The sequence below is a fragment of the Convolutriloba macropyga genome, unplaced genomic scaffold, assembly GCF_964194025.1.
Source record: "Convolutriloba macropyga unplaced genomic scaffold, txConMacr16.3 SCAFFOLD_704, whole genome shotgun sequence".
NCBI classification, from domain to species: Eukaryota; Metazoa; Xenacoelomorpha; order Acoela; family Convolutidae; genus Convolutriloba; species Convolutriloba macropyga.
The window spans coordinates 1-13,609 of NW_027453622.1; the positions used below are offsets into that span (position 1 = coordinate 1).

The 13,609-nt window shown below is 34.1% G+C and overlaps 1 protein-coding gene across 1 annotated transcript; it reads right to left on the minus strand.

Annotated features, from left to right (window-relative positions):
- Positions 1–197: 197 nt before the first annotated feature.
- LOC142358422 (uncharacterized) lies at positions 198–8,162 on the minus strand (the record flags this gene model as incomplete). The annotated part of the gene is made up of 5 exons (XM_075409825.1): positions 8,033–8,162; positions 6,323–6,648; positions 2,344–2,550; positions 1,279–1,578; positions 198–366 (listed from the first exon to the last, which is right to left on the minus strand). Coding segments are annotated over exons 1-5 (1,129 nt in total), but the record flags the coding sequence as incomplete, so codon positions are not given.
- Between the last annotated feature and the right edge of the window lie 5,447 nt (positions 8,163–13,609).

Sequence of the window (13,609 nt, forward strand, 5' to 3'; positions counted from 1 at the left end):
AAAAGCAGTTGTCCAAAGAACGATTGATAGACAGACAATTGATTTTCAGAATTTGTTACCCATTCTATATTTGACCTTTTTATTAATGAAGATTATTAATGGACATTAAACTCGTCATTTTGGTTTTGCTCGTATAGCTCTACTAACGGGAAAGAACTCTCGCACTCGTGCATGTTAAAAGCAAATTAAGAAAATACCTGCATTTGAGAATATGGTGACATTGTAGAAGGTGATCACAGTAATGGCCGATAGTTGGAATGCTCCTCCCATGAACACACACAGACACAATGGCTTGTACATCTGTGGGTTCGTCAATAGTTTCTTCCACCTCTCAAGAAGACTCTCTTGAGGAGGCAGACTCTGACTCTGTTTCAACAGGAAAGAATTTTTTAGGATTCCAAACATATAAATCAAGAGAAAAAACAGATATTTAAATCTTTTAAGGTTAAACTTTTCCAATAAAATGATCGCTCTTAGCTAAATCTGAAAATATAATAATCAAATTAAATTCGTCATTTTGGTTGTTCGCATTCTAATACAAAGTATGGATCATTTAAGCAATAGCCCCATACATTGCCTAATTAAGGCGAGCAGTTTATCGACCATTCAACTAATTTTTATAGGTTGCTTTTTGTTATATAATTGGAATTATTATGGTTTGCCAATTTGAATCTATTATTTTTCTGAACCTCCAGCTTAGTCGGCATAACTTTTACGCCTCCCCATACGCACGAGCTTTATTCATAATTGCGTGCTGTATAACAACACAATTTGTAATTTAGGAGCATAAAATACACTGGGGTGGGAGGAGAAAATAGATCCGCCATTTTTTTTAAAAATTGCTCTTCGATTTTGCTCTTACTATGATATCATTGCCGGCAACAATGTGAAATTAATTAAGTAAAGCTATTGAGATTGGGACAGTAAACAGCTTGTTTGTCAATTTTTGTATTTGTAGAACTGAAAGCATTGTTGCTGACAGCATCTATATTTTGCGAAATTTTGTGAAAAGCGCTATATCCATAATCAACGACATCTATGAAGTAGCTCCATAAGGAACTTGAGATCTGTTCTGTTTTGACCAGTGTTTTTATGCCTGCATATTTTGTATTGTTATGTAGATTGCTATTATGTAGAACGTTCCGCGAGATTGGGGCGCAAAACTTCTTAGAGGGGCCACTAAGCTTGGGGGGGGGGGGGGGGGGGGAGGAGGGGTAGAGAAAAGCTGGAATTTGCAAGGTCATCATATTTAAGTGAGTATTTTTTTTCTGGGTTCACCTCAGTTGTAGCGGGTGCAAACTCAGGGTACAACACGTGAGTCTTTCCAGCAAAGAATCGAGAACTCTTCTCGTATCTCTCCAGCTGCCGAGTTGACAACAGCCACACTGGGCTCTCATGCATGAACATCAACCCAATGCCCATTACACACCCAAACACCAGTCCAATCACACTCAAAGTCCTCCAGGGCAAGTAGGGGGAGATTAAAAGAGAGATGAAGATGCCCATGTTCACCCCATTTTGGAATTGACCTCCAGTTGCACCTCGGTAGGTAGACGGGGTAATTTCCGCAACGTAAGGCTGAAGAACGAAAGCGTGTAAGGATCTTTTTGCCTTTTCTGGGGGGGGGGGGGGGGGCAGTAGTTAAACATTTTTTTGACAAATTCAGAAAACCCAAACAAATTAAGTGGTGTTACAATTCACACAAGAGTTTTTCTCCAACTTTTTAAATAAAACAATTCTTACATGTTGAAATTTAGCTGCGTTCAGGTTCAAGTTTTTCCAGGTAACAATTATCTTTTCAACAGAATTCATTCGTTTTGGCGGGTTATTTTTTATATTGATAAAACGTTATTTGATTGTAATGTCGTCATGCTTAAAAAATGCATCGTCCAAAATTTCATTTTTTTTTCGAAACTTCCCTTTTTTATAATTTTCTGATAAATATTATGAGAAACAAAACCAAAGATACTCAGACTATTTTCAGAAAAAAATTATTTCTAAAACATATACTGCACATAATGGGGTAGCAAGATACACTGACAGAGAACTGAGCCGACGAGATAGAATTGGAACACTTGGGTTTCAGTAATGATATGCTATGAGACAAAAATTATGGACTCCCTTCAAAAGACTTGAGAAAAGATTCGTTAAGCAGAAGTCTTTGTCTACCACGAACCACCCCATAACTACGGCTAAAATCAATAAGTTATCTAAGGGGAATTTGTGATGCCGAGTCTGTTTCGCAGATTAAGGAGAATTAGGAACCGAAATATAGGAACCGAAATATAGGAACCGAAATAGAATGAGCCATCCTTCATATAGAGGACATGTTGAATAACTTACAGGCGATGCAGTGTTGACCATTCCTATGGACATTCCAAGAATGAATCTGGCGACTGCAATCATAGCAAAACTGTTGGAGAGTGAGACCATGATCCATCCAATTATGGCCACCACAGCTGTAGCGATTAGTGTCTGCTGTCTTCCCCATCTGTCAGACAAGTCAGCCCCAATGAAAGTGCCCAGAATAGCACCAATGGTCAGGATGGACTGAACAGAATCATACATGAAGTATTTCTTGAAATATACTAATTGAACAAAAAGGTTAATATTTGCGCCTTTAATTTCCATTAGTTTAATTATTGTCAATTAGTCCACACACATCTTTCCATTTTCTTACTAGTTTATATGCCTCAATTCGCGTAGTATAAAACATTTTAAAAATCAGAGCACAATCAAAATTCTGTCATGTCGCTATGAACATAAAATTTGTTTTAGCAAACCTCGAAATGGAATTTTTTGGTCGTGGCGGGGAAATGAACGTTTCTCTAAATGTCGAATTTTTAAGGATAATTAACCAGTCTAGTCAGTAAAGTTCACCATCTCGTTAACTTTCTCCGATAGACTGAACTTCAAAATACTTGATTAAACTCTAAGATAGTGATTTGTTTCACTTTTCACACACAGAGGCAAGCAAAATTTAAAAAAATCTCCGAATAAGGCAAACAAAAAACAAGAGAAGCAGTGGTGTATTTGATTTTGAAATTTGATTTGCCAGATATGCAAGACTTTCATAAAGAATTGCATTTATTTCGAAGCTCAAGAATTGCTTTTCTTTTCCAGCGATTGCTTTGATAATGTTAAAAAATATACGATGGACAAAAAATTGAGATACAATTTTGATGCGTCTTCGGGCGATAAGTTGTCAGCAATTTTCCTGCTATATTTCAAATGTTCACAATTGTGTGAAAACAAAAAATATTAAAGCCCTAACCGTATTGAACTTTAATCCGAATAAATCACTTTGAAGTAGCATTATTACCGAGGACGACAGTTAAATAACATATGTAACAGATATTCAAAGACTCCAGACAGCAAAGCGTGTTCTATTATTCTAATGGAAAATGAGCGAAGCAATTTTCACAATAGTATTAACAGTATACACCGCAAATTTTTATAATAATAATAATAATAATAATAATAATAATAATAATAATAATAATAATAATAAAAAAATTTTTACTGGTATTTTTACAGAATAAATAAAGCCCTTACACAGTAGATCAAACCTTATAAAAGCAGAGCACCAGAGAGATCCGTTTTCAGGCGTCTCATAATCAGAAAAGAAATTTCATGATATTTATTTTAAAAGTTACCCAGTGGAGATCCAAAATAAAATGAGTGTGAAAAACAACGAAAGTTGGATTTAAAAACGATTTAAAATAGGCAAGAAAGGTTGATGAAAAAAATGTGTCTCATTTTTGCTATAAAATAATCCAGTGAGTTTGTCATTAAGTAAAAAACAATTTTCTATCTTTTCGCGGGCAAAAACTTTCATTTGAGTTCCGCTCAAAATTTCAGCTTTTGCTAGACAGTTAGACTCCAATTCGATAAAAAAATGTTTAGAATTTGTTTGATAGAATCTTTTGGAAAAGAATGAATAAAGGGGCCGACTTTTACACGTTTTTCGCTCGAGCACAACTTTGACAGTTCGTTTTGTGTAACGAAATAATTTGTGCCAATTTTTCACGTCTTATTCATTTTGTCATCATTTTCGAATTTTGTGCAAAAAATTCGTAATTCTCTCTGATGAGAGAAATTGAATCAAACTTTACTATCAAAAAACTCTCAGTATTCTAACAATTTTTGCGTCAATTTTCTGCATCGTCGCTCAATGGCTTTCCCATAGATCAGAATCCCATATTTTGCCACTGGTTTAACATAGTTGAACATCCTAATCAACTGGCTGTGAGTTAAAGTTTATCTCAATTTATCGAAAAGTCCACAAAACTGTATTATAAATTGTACACGTGTCCTCGTGTCCTCCCAAAATCTAAATATTTGTCAATCGTTATGCTCAAGTAATTTTATAAATTTGGACTTTCATTGGCCTCTCCGTTCATTGCAAAGACAACACTTCTGTCATACTTTGTCCTAAAAGTTATGGTCTTGCTTTTATCCGTGTTTAATTTAAGTTTATTCATTTGACCATTTTTCTTTTTGAGAGCCAAATCTGATGATTTTAATGACCAGCACTTTCTTCATGTGATTTATTACAAACTGCAATTTCATTCACCTAGAAAATGATGATTGAGTACGGTCTGTTTGTTTTCAGAGCATTTATATGAGCATTAAAAATAAGTGGGCCTAGCATAGACACTTGTGGTACCCCGAAATTTACCTCTGTCATATGCGACTTGCTTCGTCAAGATTTTACGAATTCTTTTCTGTTTTTCTGTCTTTATTATAAAAATCATAGAGATTATAAATTTATAAAATTTGATGTACAAGACCCCTAACCCCTACATTTTACGATTTTGAAGCATTAATTTTCTAGCAAAAGTGTCGAAGGGTTTACGTAGGTCTAAAAATGGGAAAGAAGTGCGCTCCGCAAAGGAGTAGTGTTATGTTCATATGAACTCAATTAAGCTGCTAACTGCGTCCACGGTTCTTTTTTTCCTAATACCAAATTGTTTGTTGTATAAATTTTCAAATTCTTTAATATTATGAGAAACGCGAATTAGCGAATTAGGATGACTTTTGTAAAAACTTTACTAATAGTTTGCTAGAAAGATATTGGACGAAAAGAGTTGGGCTCACCTTTTTCTCCTTCTTTATGTAGAGGTAGTATGGAGGCTAGTTTCAGTGATTCTGGAAAAATGCCTTCTTGAAGACATGTGTGAATTAGTTTAGATAGGTAGAGGGTAATTGAAGCTGCAATAGATTTCTTAAAGATGTAGTTCAGATCCATATAGACTTAGCTATACTTTTATTTAGATTCCTCAATGACTCTAAGCATTTCCTTTTTGTTCATTGTTAGCAAAAATATAGATCGAATTTAATGATTTTTTTAAAGATCACTCAATTTGTCTCAATTTTTAGTTTACATTTTCAACAAATGTTGCGAAGAAATGGTTAAAATTGTTCACAGAACTGATTCTCTCGACATGATATCGACGACATAGATTTGAGACCTAATCTTGTAAGATATTGAATATTATTGGTCTATTCTACTGAGAACTTGTCACCAAATTGATTCTTGACTAAAATTCATGGCCTGATGGCGTTTTTGCTTCGTTGGTCTGCAGGACAAGCAGTGACGTGACCGTAACTTCCATTCTTAAGGCAGTTTTTTTTTCAAATGAGGCTAGGAAGGGGGCTTTCTTTTGCAAACGCTGATGAGAAGAAACATCATAAATACTTGCAGAAACTCCAGGAAAGAATGTGCAGCTTACACTCTTAGGAAGACTTTGAAAAGCATAGCTCTGCTTTATGATAACTAAAATTTGAATTAGTTAACCAGTTGATTTGTCATTAGCCCAGATTCGATTGGTTTAGTAGTCTCTGTCATTTTGATGAGAGGGGCGGCTATAATGTTTATTGCAAGAAATTAACTGTTATAAAAATTCTGCAAGGAGTATCAATGAAAATTGAAATCCCAATTGTGGTGGTCAACAGATGCTCAGTCAAATCAGATCGTCAACTCATCCGATGAGAGGGGAGTGTTCTTCACAAGAAAGGTCACCGTATAAGAGGGGACACTTTCTTCGTGGATATCTTAAATGTTTGTCTCGCCCAATGAGCGTGGAGCATAACCAATTGCAACGGAAGCCACAAGATTTTGAAATAAAAACGGAACGAATTTTGAAGTACGGAAAAGAAAAAGCGAGAAGAGACAGATTCAAAACGGACAAAAAATTATCTGTTCTGGCGCGCGATTTATTTGATTAGTGAACATGATTCGATGCGCCTTGTAAACCAAAATCTTTCAAAAACTCAATTCCGATCAGGTATCTAAGTTGGAAGAATCCGGTTGACTTACCGAGACCCAGCTGTTTTGGGTATCAGTGAAATCCGGCATGTCAGGGTCATTCTTGATATAGTCCAGCGACTGTGCAGTCCAGCCGAGCGCGTAGCCGAAGTTCAAGCAGCCGAAAGTTGCGAAGAACGTCGCCATTACAACTTGCCACGTCAACTCGTCGGGGGGTTTGAGAGAGAGCGAGATTGAAGTCGTGGGTTCATTATTGTTGCAGTTGTCTTCGGGGTCTGTTCTGTCGGGTGAGGAATAGGGTTCGAGTTCGCCAGAGTTCATAAGTTCGTCTTCTAAGACGTCCTCGGATTGGAACGACGCGGTTTGAGAATCGTGTTCTAACTCCATAGGCACTTTATTTGAGTGGTAACAATTAAGATCGCGTTTTAAAAGTGGTTCAATTCTAGAGCATCATAGTCAAAGGTAGTTTAATATAAAATTCTATTTGCGGTCTTTATCAGGTTTGTTTGTTCGATTAAAGAAGTAAATTTTTCTTAATAACAAATGAAATTGATTGTAAAGTCTCTAAATATTTGCACTACAAATCTAATCGTGAGTTCATTTCATGGCAAAAAACTAAATTAGACAAATATTTTCTTTGGAAGTTTATAAGTTTTCAACTGTTAAAGAAATTTGAAAACACTTGAAGTGATTTTGGAGTGTTCAATGTTGGTCAATTTTGCGTACATCAAATCAGATTAAACTATATGTTAAATTTTGAGTCATTTTTGGAACACAATTTCTCGTTAAACGAGTTTTCGACGTCTGCCAAGAAAATTGACTCAATTTTAATCTCTAAATTAAATAAACGGCTGATATCGAATTTCGGACAAGACTAATACAATTAAGCTCAATGCAAAGCAATTAATTAATTATAAATATTGGCGTCCGTCATTGGTAATACGCCTAAACTGAAGGTTTTTAGTCAAAATTGGGTTCAAAATAGCTTTCAATTGGACCCGGGTGAATTAGTATTCGACTCTAGGTTTTAACCCAGTAAATACAACTACTAACTTATCAAGAGTTTAAAATTCGCCCTCTGTAAGAATTGGTTTGTTTGAAAACGCCTCGCAATCAAGTTATAACTAATAGTTAGTTAAGTTTATTATCAATAATAATAATAATTTCAACTTCCGTTCAAAGCCATATGTAATCACGCCGAGGCGCGCTCATTGTTTGAACAGATAAACTCTGTTCATATTTGCCATTCAAACTTATTTCAAAATACTTTCAAATGACACCGATCAATTTGAAAACTTTGTCGTGAGATATCTCTAGCAACAACCATATGACATATATGAACTGATGTGCTTAATTTGGGCCTTGAAAATATGCCTTGTCAAATTTTGACAGTTTAAACGTGATTGCTTACATACCTGGGCAACTAATGCTTGAACAAGTTGTGAGCACTTGTTCGATCACGCTAACATGATTATGCTTGCTTGGCACTTGTTACAAGACTAAAGATAATGATGGTTATATTATCCTTATCATGATGAAAGAATTGGTACCTGAATTTCTCACCTGACTTATGGAATGTTCAGCTTTATGACGTCATTCTCAGTATGCAATCCTATGATTATTGAAAGTTTCATGATAAATACCTATAAAAATTTCCGAATGCATTACTATCAAATGTCGCACTAATTTTGCAATAAATATATTTTAGGTACCATCATCCAATTTTGGGAAAATCAGTGTATCTTTTGCAAACCAACTAACCTCGATGTTCCAGGTCCCAGACAGAAATAGTCTGATTAATCCGTTCCAGTTTACAATCACATCTGATTTGAGAATGCCATATATCAAGGCCAATAAAAAAACCATACGGTTCCAAGCTCAGGGTCATGAGCACAAGTATTAGAAGTGTAGAATAAATGATCAGATCTTATGAACACAAGAAAGAGTTAGAGTATATTAAAGAACCAAGTGATAAGAAACTTCCCGGAATGATCACACAGTATGCTTCAGTACTGAAACAGTTTAAATCCAGTACTGATTATAGAAAAATTTTACTGTGACATACAATGTTTACGTCAATTCGGAAATTTCAGAGGTTTCAGACATTTCAGGCAGTATTTAAGAAGACATTTTTTGAGCTCTCATTTTACTTTGGCCGAGGTAAAAAACAATTCTGATGTTAGACTTGCCGGTTAAACCTACATTCTGATATTATTCTGCTATAACCATGTATAATCATGTAATATTCTGATATAACCAACTCTATCTGCACTGGTCATGTCTAACTGCAAGTCTGTTACAGCCTTTCAATACTGGGCAAGTCTTGTTACAATTCCTTCAAGTATGGCAAGTCTTGATCCCCAAGTGGAAATCAACTTTTCAAAAAATTTTGAGTAAAAATGTCAAATTCCGAATCATTTTTTTTCACTTGCCATGTTTTCAAGATTATTTTTTTCGACTCTTTCCTGGGATGCTTGTAAAATTGTTCCACACGATTTAAAACACCCTGGGGGTCAGTATGGTTAGTAAGTTTTTCAGCCGTGTTTTTAGCTTTTTAACCATTTCAGCTCGAAAACAACCAAATGTCGAGCCAGACCAACCAAATGAAAAAAGATTAAAGTATGAAAAATTTTCTGACTATTCACTTTCGAAATCCCGGCTATTTTTTGGCAATTTCTTTACCAATTCTCGACAATTTTTAGGCTGTTTTTTGAATTTTCAAGGCGTGCACGGGGCTGACATTATTAAAAACTGTGATCATAGATCTGAATCAGTACAGAAAATAGTCTTGCAATTAGACTTGCCAGTATTTATGTTGACTTAGCGGTAGGAACGGGAAAACAAAAAAAAACCAGGCTCGCAAAGTTTCTGTTACAAGAAAAGTAATTCAGTTCTTGCTCAAAGGGTTTTTTTTAAAAAAAGCTTGTCTTGTTTTTTATCATTGTTGTTTCTGTCGTTGTTGTTGTTGTTTTTGTAGAAAATTTTCTCTTTCGTCATGGTTAGAACAATTTGCTACGTGCACGTATTTTTTTCAGAATATCTTTCACTGATAAAAAACCTTACACTGCGTTTAAAATGCGATTCCTCTAACCAAAAATCTTGCTCCTATCTTTATATTTGCTTAACCGATTGATAAGTCTACTTGTTTGATAAGCACTTCTTATCCAAAATTGATGTAAAAAATAGATTTGAAAACTCGTTCATTCAATACAGATTCGAATTAAATAATTACATGACAAAATTTAATTTTATTAGCTCGTGTCTTATAAATTACAAAGCTAAGCGTAATTGTAAGGCGAAATATTTCACAGGAACATTTCATACTTGGCTGTGCGTGCATAACTAATGTTGTTTAAAAACAATTCTTTTAAATGATTCCATTTTTGAGATCCTCAAATATATGATTGCATCAATGCCTTTAAAAATGGAAAAAAGATACACATGCTGTTATTTGCAGATATTTTTAAAAATGGACTAAGAAAACAAAACATTGGAGACCTGACTTACTTTTGATTGGAAAAATTAACAAACTACTTCGGAAAAATTAACAAAGAAATATTATTTCTTCCAATAAGAATTGGCAAAAAACCAAACAATAGATAGTGCACAAAAGATTTTTTAAAAAAACTAAGCATTATAACTAAATATTTAAAAAATTTACAATAGAAACGCAAATTTCACATTTCAATGCTCTGCGCAATAATTCCAACCAAGAGTAGAGTTTACATATTCTGCTTAACATTAAAATATTTCCTGAAGTAGCTTAGAATTTTTTTGAATCACGAAATTTCAAATCTTCGAAGCACATGCTCTCATAATATTTGCTTTAAGTTATATTCAGTTTGTTATCATCATTGCAATGCGAAATTTATTCGATTTTAGTAGAATTCGCGTGTTTCCTAATTTTAGTATAAAAAGTAGTTCTCCTCTGGAACTTTTGTCACTAGAACATCTATGGCAGGTAAAAGTTATCACAACCGGATGTGCTTTATGAAAAAATTTTTACTTCTTTTTCTACATGCACTTAATTGAATGACTGGCTATTCTACTAGGAAATTTCAACTTGAATCAAAAGTTTTCTACAAGAAAACTCTAAATTTTCATCATCAATTTATCCCACTCCTCGTGGTGTGTATCGCTCAATTATTCCCAATTCGAAAAACTAATGCACTGAAATTGGATTGTAAGACTTTTAAAGATCTAAATAGTCTTAATTGCGCTTCAGAAAATATTTGCTGCCAGAAAACTAATAAATTTTAATGATCTTAATTCTTCAGCTTTTATTTCTTTCTAGAAGAAAACTTTGAATTCCTAATTTCTAAATTTATCCCACTATTTGTCGTATGAATCCCTCTATTCGTCGTATCCCACTATTCGTCCACTACTCGTCGCATGTATTGCTCAATTTTTCTTAATCGCGCTTCAGGAGAGAGTTGCGGCTAAAAACTAATAAATTTCAATGATCCTAATTATCGAGAATTATATTAAGATAAGTCCGAACACTTAAATTAGATCCAATGAAATTCTCAAGTAAGCATTGCGTTCTTTTGTGCTGATTTGTTATCAATGAAATGAAACCCCCAGCATCATCGTTTTTCCCCAAAAAATGGTTTGTCAGTATTAACTTTAAACTTAATTTGTTTGAGGAACTAGTTTTCCAAAAAACCTCGGCGGAAAAAATTTTCATTTCGTCTGTGCTTTTTTCTGATATATCAAAATTTTTTTGTCCTTAGGCTAAAAATTTTGAATTTTCGTCTCAACCCGTTTTCAGATATGGTCCGCTCGAAGAAGGCTTCTACGAGTTTCAAACAATACTTGTCGTCTGCAAGCAAAAGCTCAAACATTTTCAGAGAATTTTAGACAAGTCCACATGCATTTAGTATTCTGAAAAAGATTTGTTATGATATTTAGTTGATTTTTTCTGGCAGAAACATCCTTGTTGGTTTCATTGACAGAACGCTCAAAAAGATTTGCAAACGGCCGTGCAACTGATATTGCTCTATAATTTTTCCTCGTCTGTATTATTTCTAGACTTGACTAGCAGAAATAAATTTCTAGTTTTCTTGAGAAATATTTCAAATTTTAAAAAAAGAAAGTGGAATGAAGAGCATTGAACGGTACTCCAATCTTAATCCATGGCATGCAAGATCATTTTTTGTTAATTTCCTAAATTTATTTGATCAGAAATGTATTTTTTAAAATCCAGTGCAGTTTTCAAATATTTTTTTAGTTTTTGCTAAAAAAATAAACCGATGAGAGTTTTGTCAATTATTTTAACCAGTTGTCATACATTCGGAGGAAGTGTAGACCGTAAATGGCCAGTATAAAATTTTACTGAATAGTTTTGAGTTGTTTTCTTTTATGATTTTGCCTCTTTGACAACTTTTTCACCAATTTCTCGTAAACATTATTTTTGTCAGTTCGAATTAATGTTTGCAGCTCTCATCTTTAGTACTTTTGGAGACATTATAAGTTTAATTGGTGTTCACTTTGACTTATTGTTGACGGAGGAAAATGATAAGTTAAATCAAATTTTTTAATGTTGAGGTTTCTTGCTTTATTGTTGTGTATTAAAGTGTTTCGCAATATTATATCATTTCAGTATTTTTGAGAGAACCTTCTAACTTTTTTTACTACAAAGAATCAATTGATTTTTCAATTTGGCAGTGTTCTCTAAAACAAAGAAACCTATATTATTTATTTCCAGGATTTTGAGGGTCCCATTCCTTCCCCATTTTAATTGAGATGTTGTTTTAACTTCTATTTTAGTGATGTTAAGGTTTCATTATTTAGTGACCTAAAATTTCCCTAATTTATTTATTTCTGCAACTACGATGTTTTCATGCATTTAGTTCGTTTATATAAATTGTTCACACGTTGTAGTTCTGGTCTTAACGAAGAACAGAATGGAGGGAAACTTTAACATCACTAAATTAGGAAACTTGTTTTTTGGTCTCGCTCTGTAGCTTCGGTGGGGTCATCGATGGGTTGTTCGTAGTTTGGTCCTGGTGGTAGGTGCACCTCCGGAAGTTTTGGTCCCATAAAAGTATCCAAAGTGATGTATTCTTTGGAAGAATTGACAATTTGAATTTGGTGCGCTACCTCTTCGAACGAAGTGGTAGTTCGGTAGATCCCAAAAGGGGTCTATTGCTAGAGGAGGTTTTCTTCATCCTGCTGACAGCGCCATGTTGTAGACAGTGTCTGTGTAACGTGAATTTAAATCGATTCGGGGTACAAATGGCGGTGTCAGGACGATATACCCAATGTCGTTGTACCCAATACAATGCCAATATACCCAATGTCAATATACCCAATGCCATTATACACAATGCCTTTTGATATTTTTGTTCATTAAACCGACTACCAATTAGCAGTCGCTATTACAAGTATGTTTTAACGTACTTAATGCCCATGGCCATGATTCAGCGGCTCATGGGACTTGATATGAAAAAATCACAACCGAAAATGGGATTAGATTATCTGATTGAGTATAAAAAAACATACATTTAATAGCGGTGGCTAATTTATAGTCGGATTATTGAACGAAAACATTTAAGTATATTGGGTATAATGGCATTGGGTATTTTGGCATTGGGTATAATGGCATTGGGCATAATAGCATTGGGTATAATGTCATGTAACTCAATTGGCTATGTTCTATTTTGAAGCATGTTCCGCGGAGCAAATCAGGCTTATGATCTGATTAGATGATTAGTCCGAACTTTGGGGTGAATCGGCCCCTTCAATATGCTGAGTAGTTTTGCTTAGCAATTAGAAAGATTGAACAGGAATTTTAGTTCATTAGTGAGTATCAAGGCAGATTACTACGGAATGAGTTAACTTTGAAGAAGTCGTATCATATATGATTGACTTGTAAACACTCACAATTTGTTTATCAAGTTATCTGAACAATGTTAAGATCAGAATTACAACGTATGAACAATACATATAAAGAGAACTAAATGCTTGAAAACATCAAAGGTGCAGACATAAACATGATTTCTTGAGAGAGAAACCATGAATTTTATGTTATAGCTCAACTAATTAATTACTTTTATCAGCAGCCTAAAATTGAGATAGCCTGCCAATAAACATCCTATATCTTATTTTTTTTTTTATATTCGAATACTTTAAAAGGTGAAAAATACTTATTGAAAGATTTTTCACCTTTTAAAGTATTCGAATATATAAAAAAAATAAGATATAGGATGTTTATCTAAATAAATGTTTATAAGATAAAATTTTCTCGTGTGAAATCACACCAGACGCATTTTTCACACGAAAAATCGTGTGATTTTTCATCACACGAGAAAAAATCGTGTGATTTCACACGAGAGA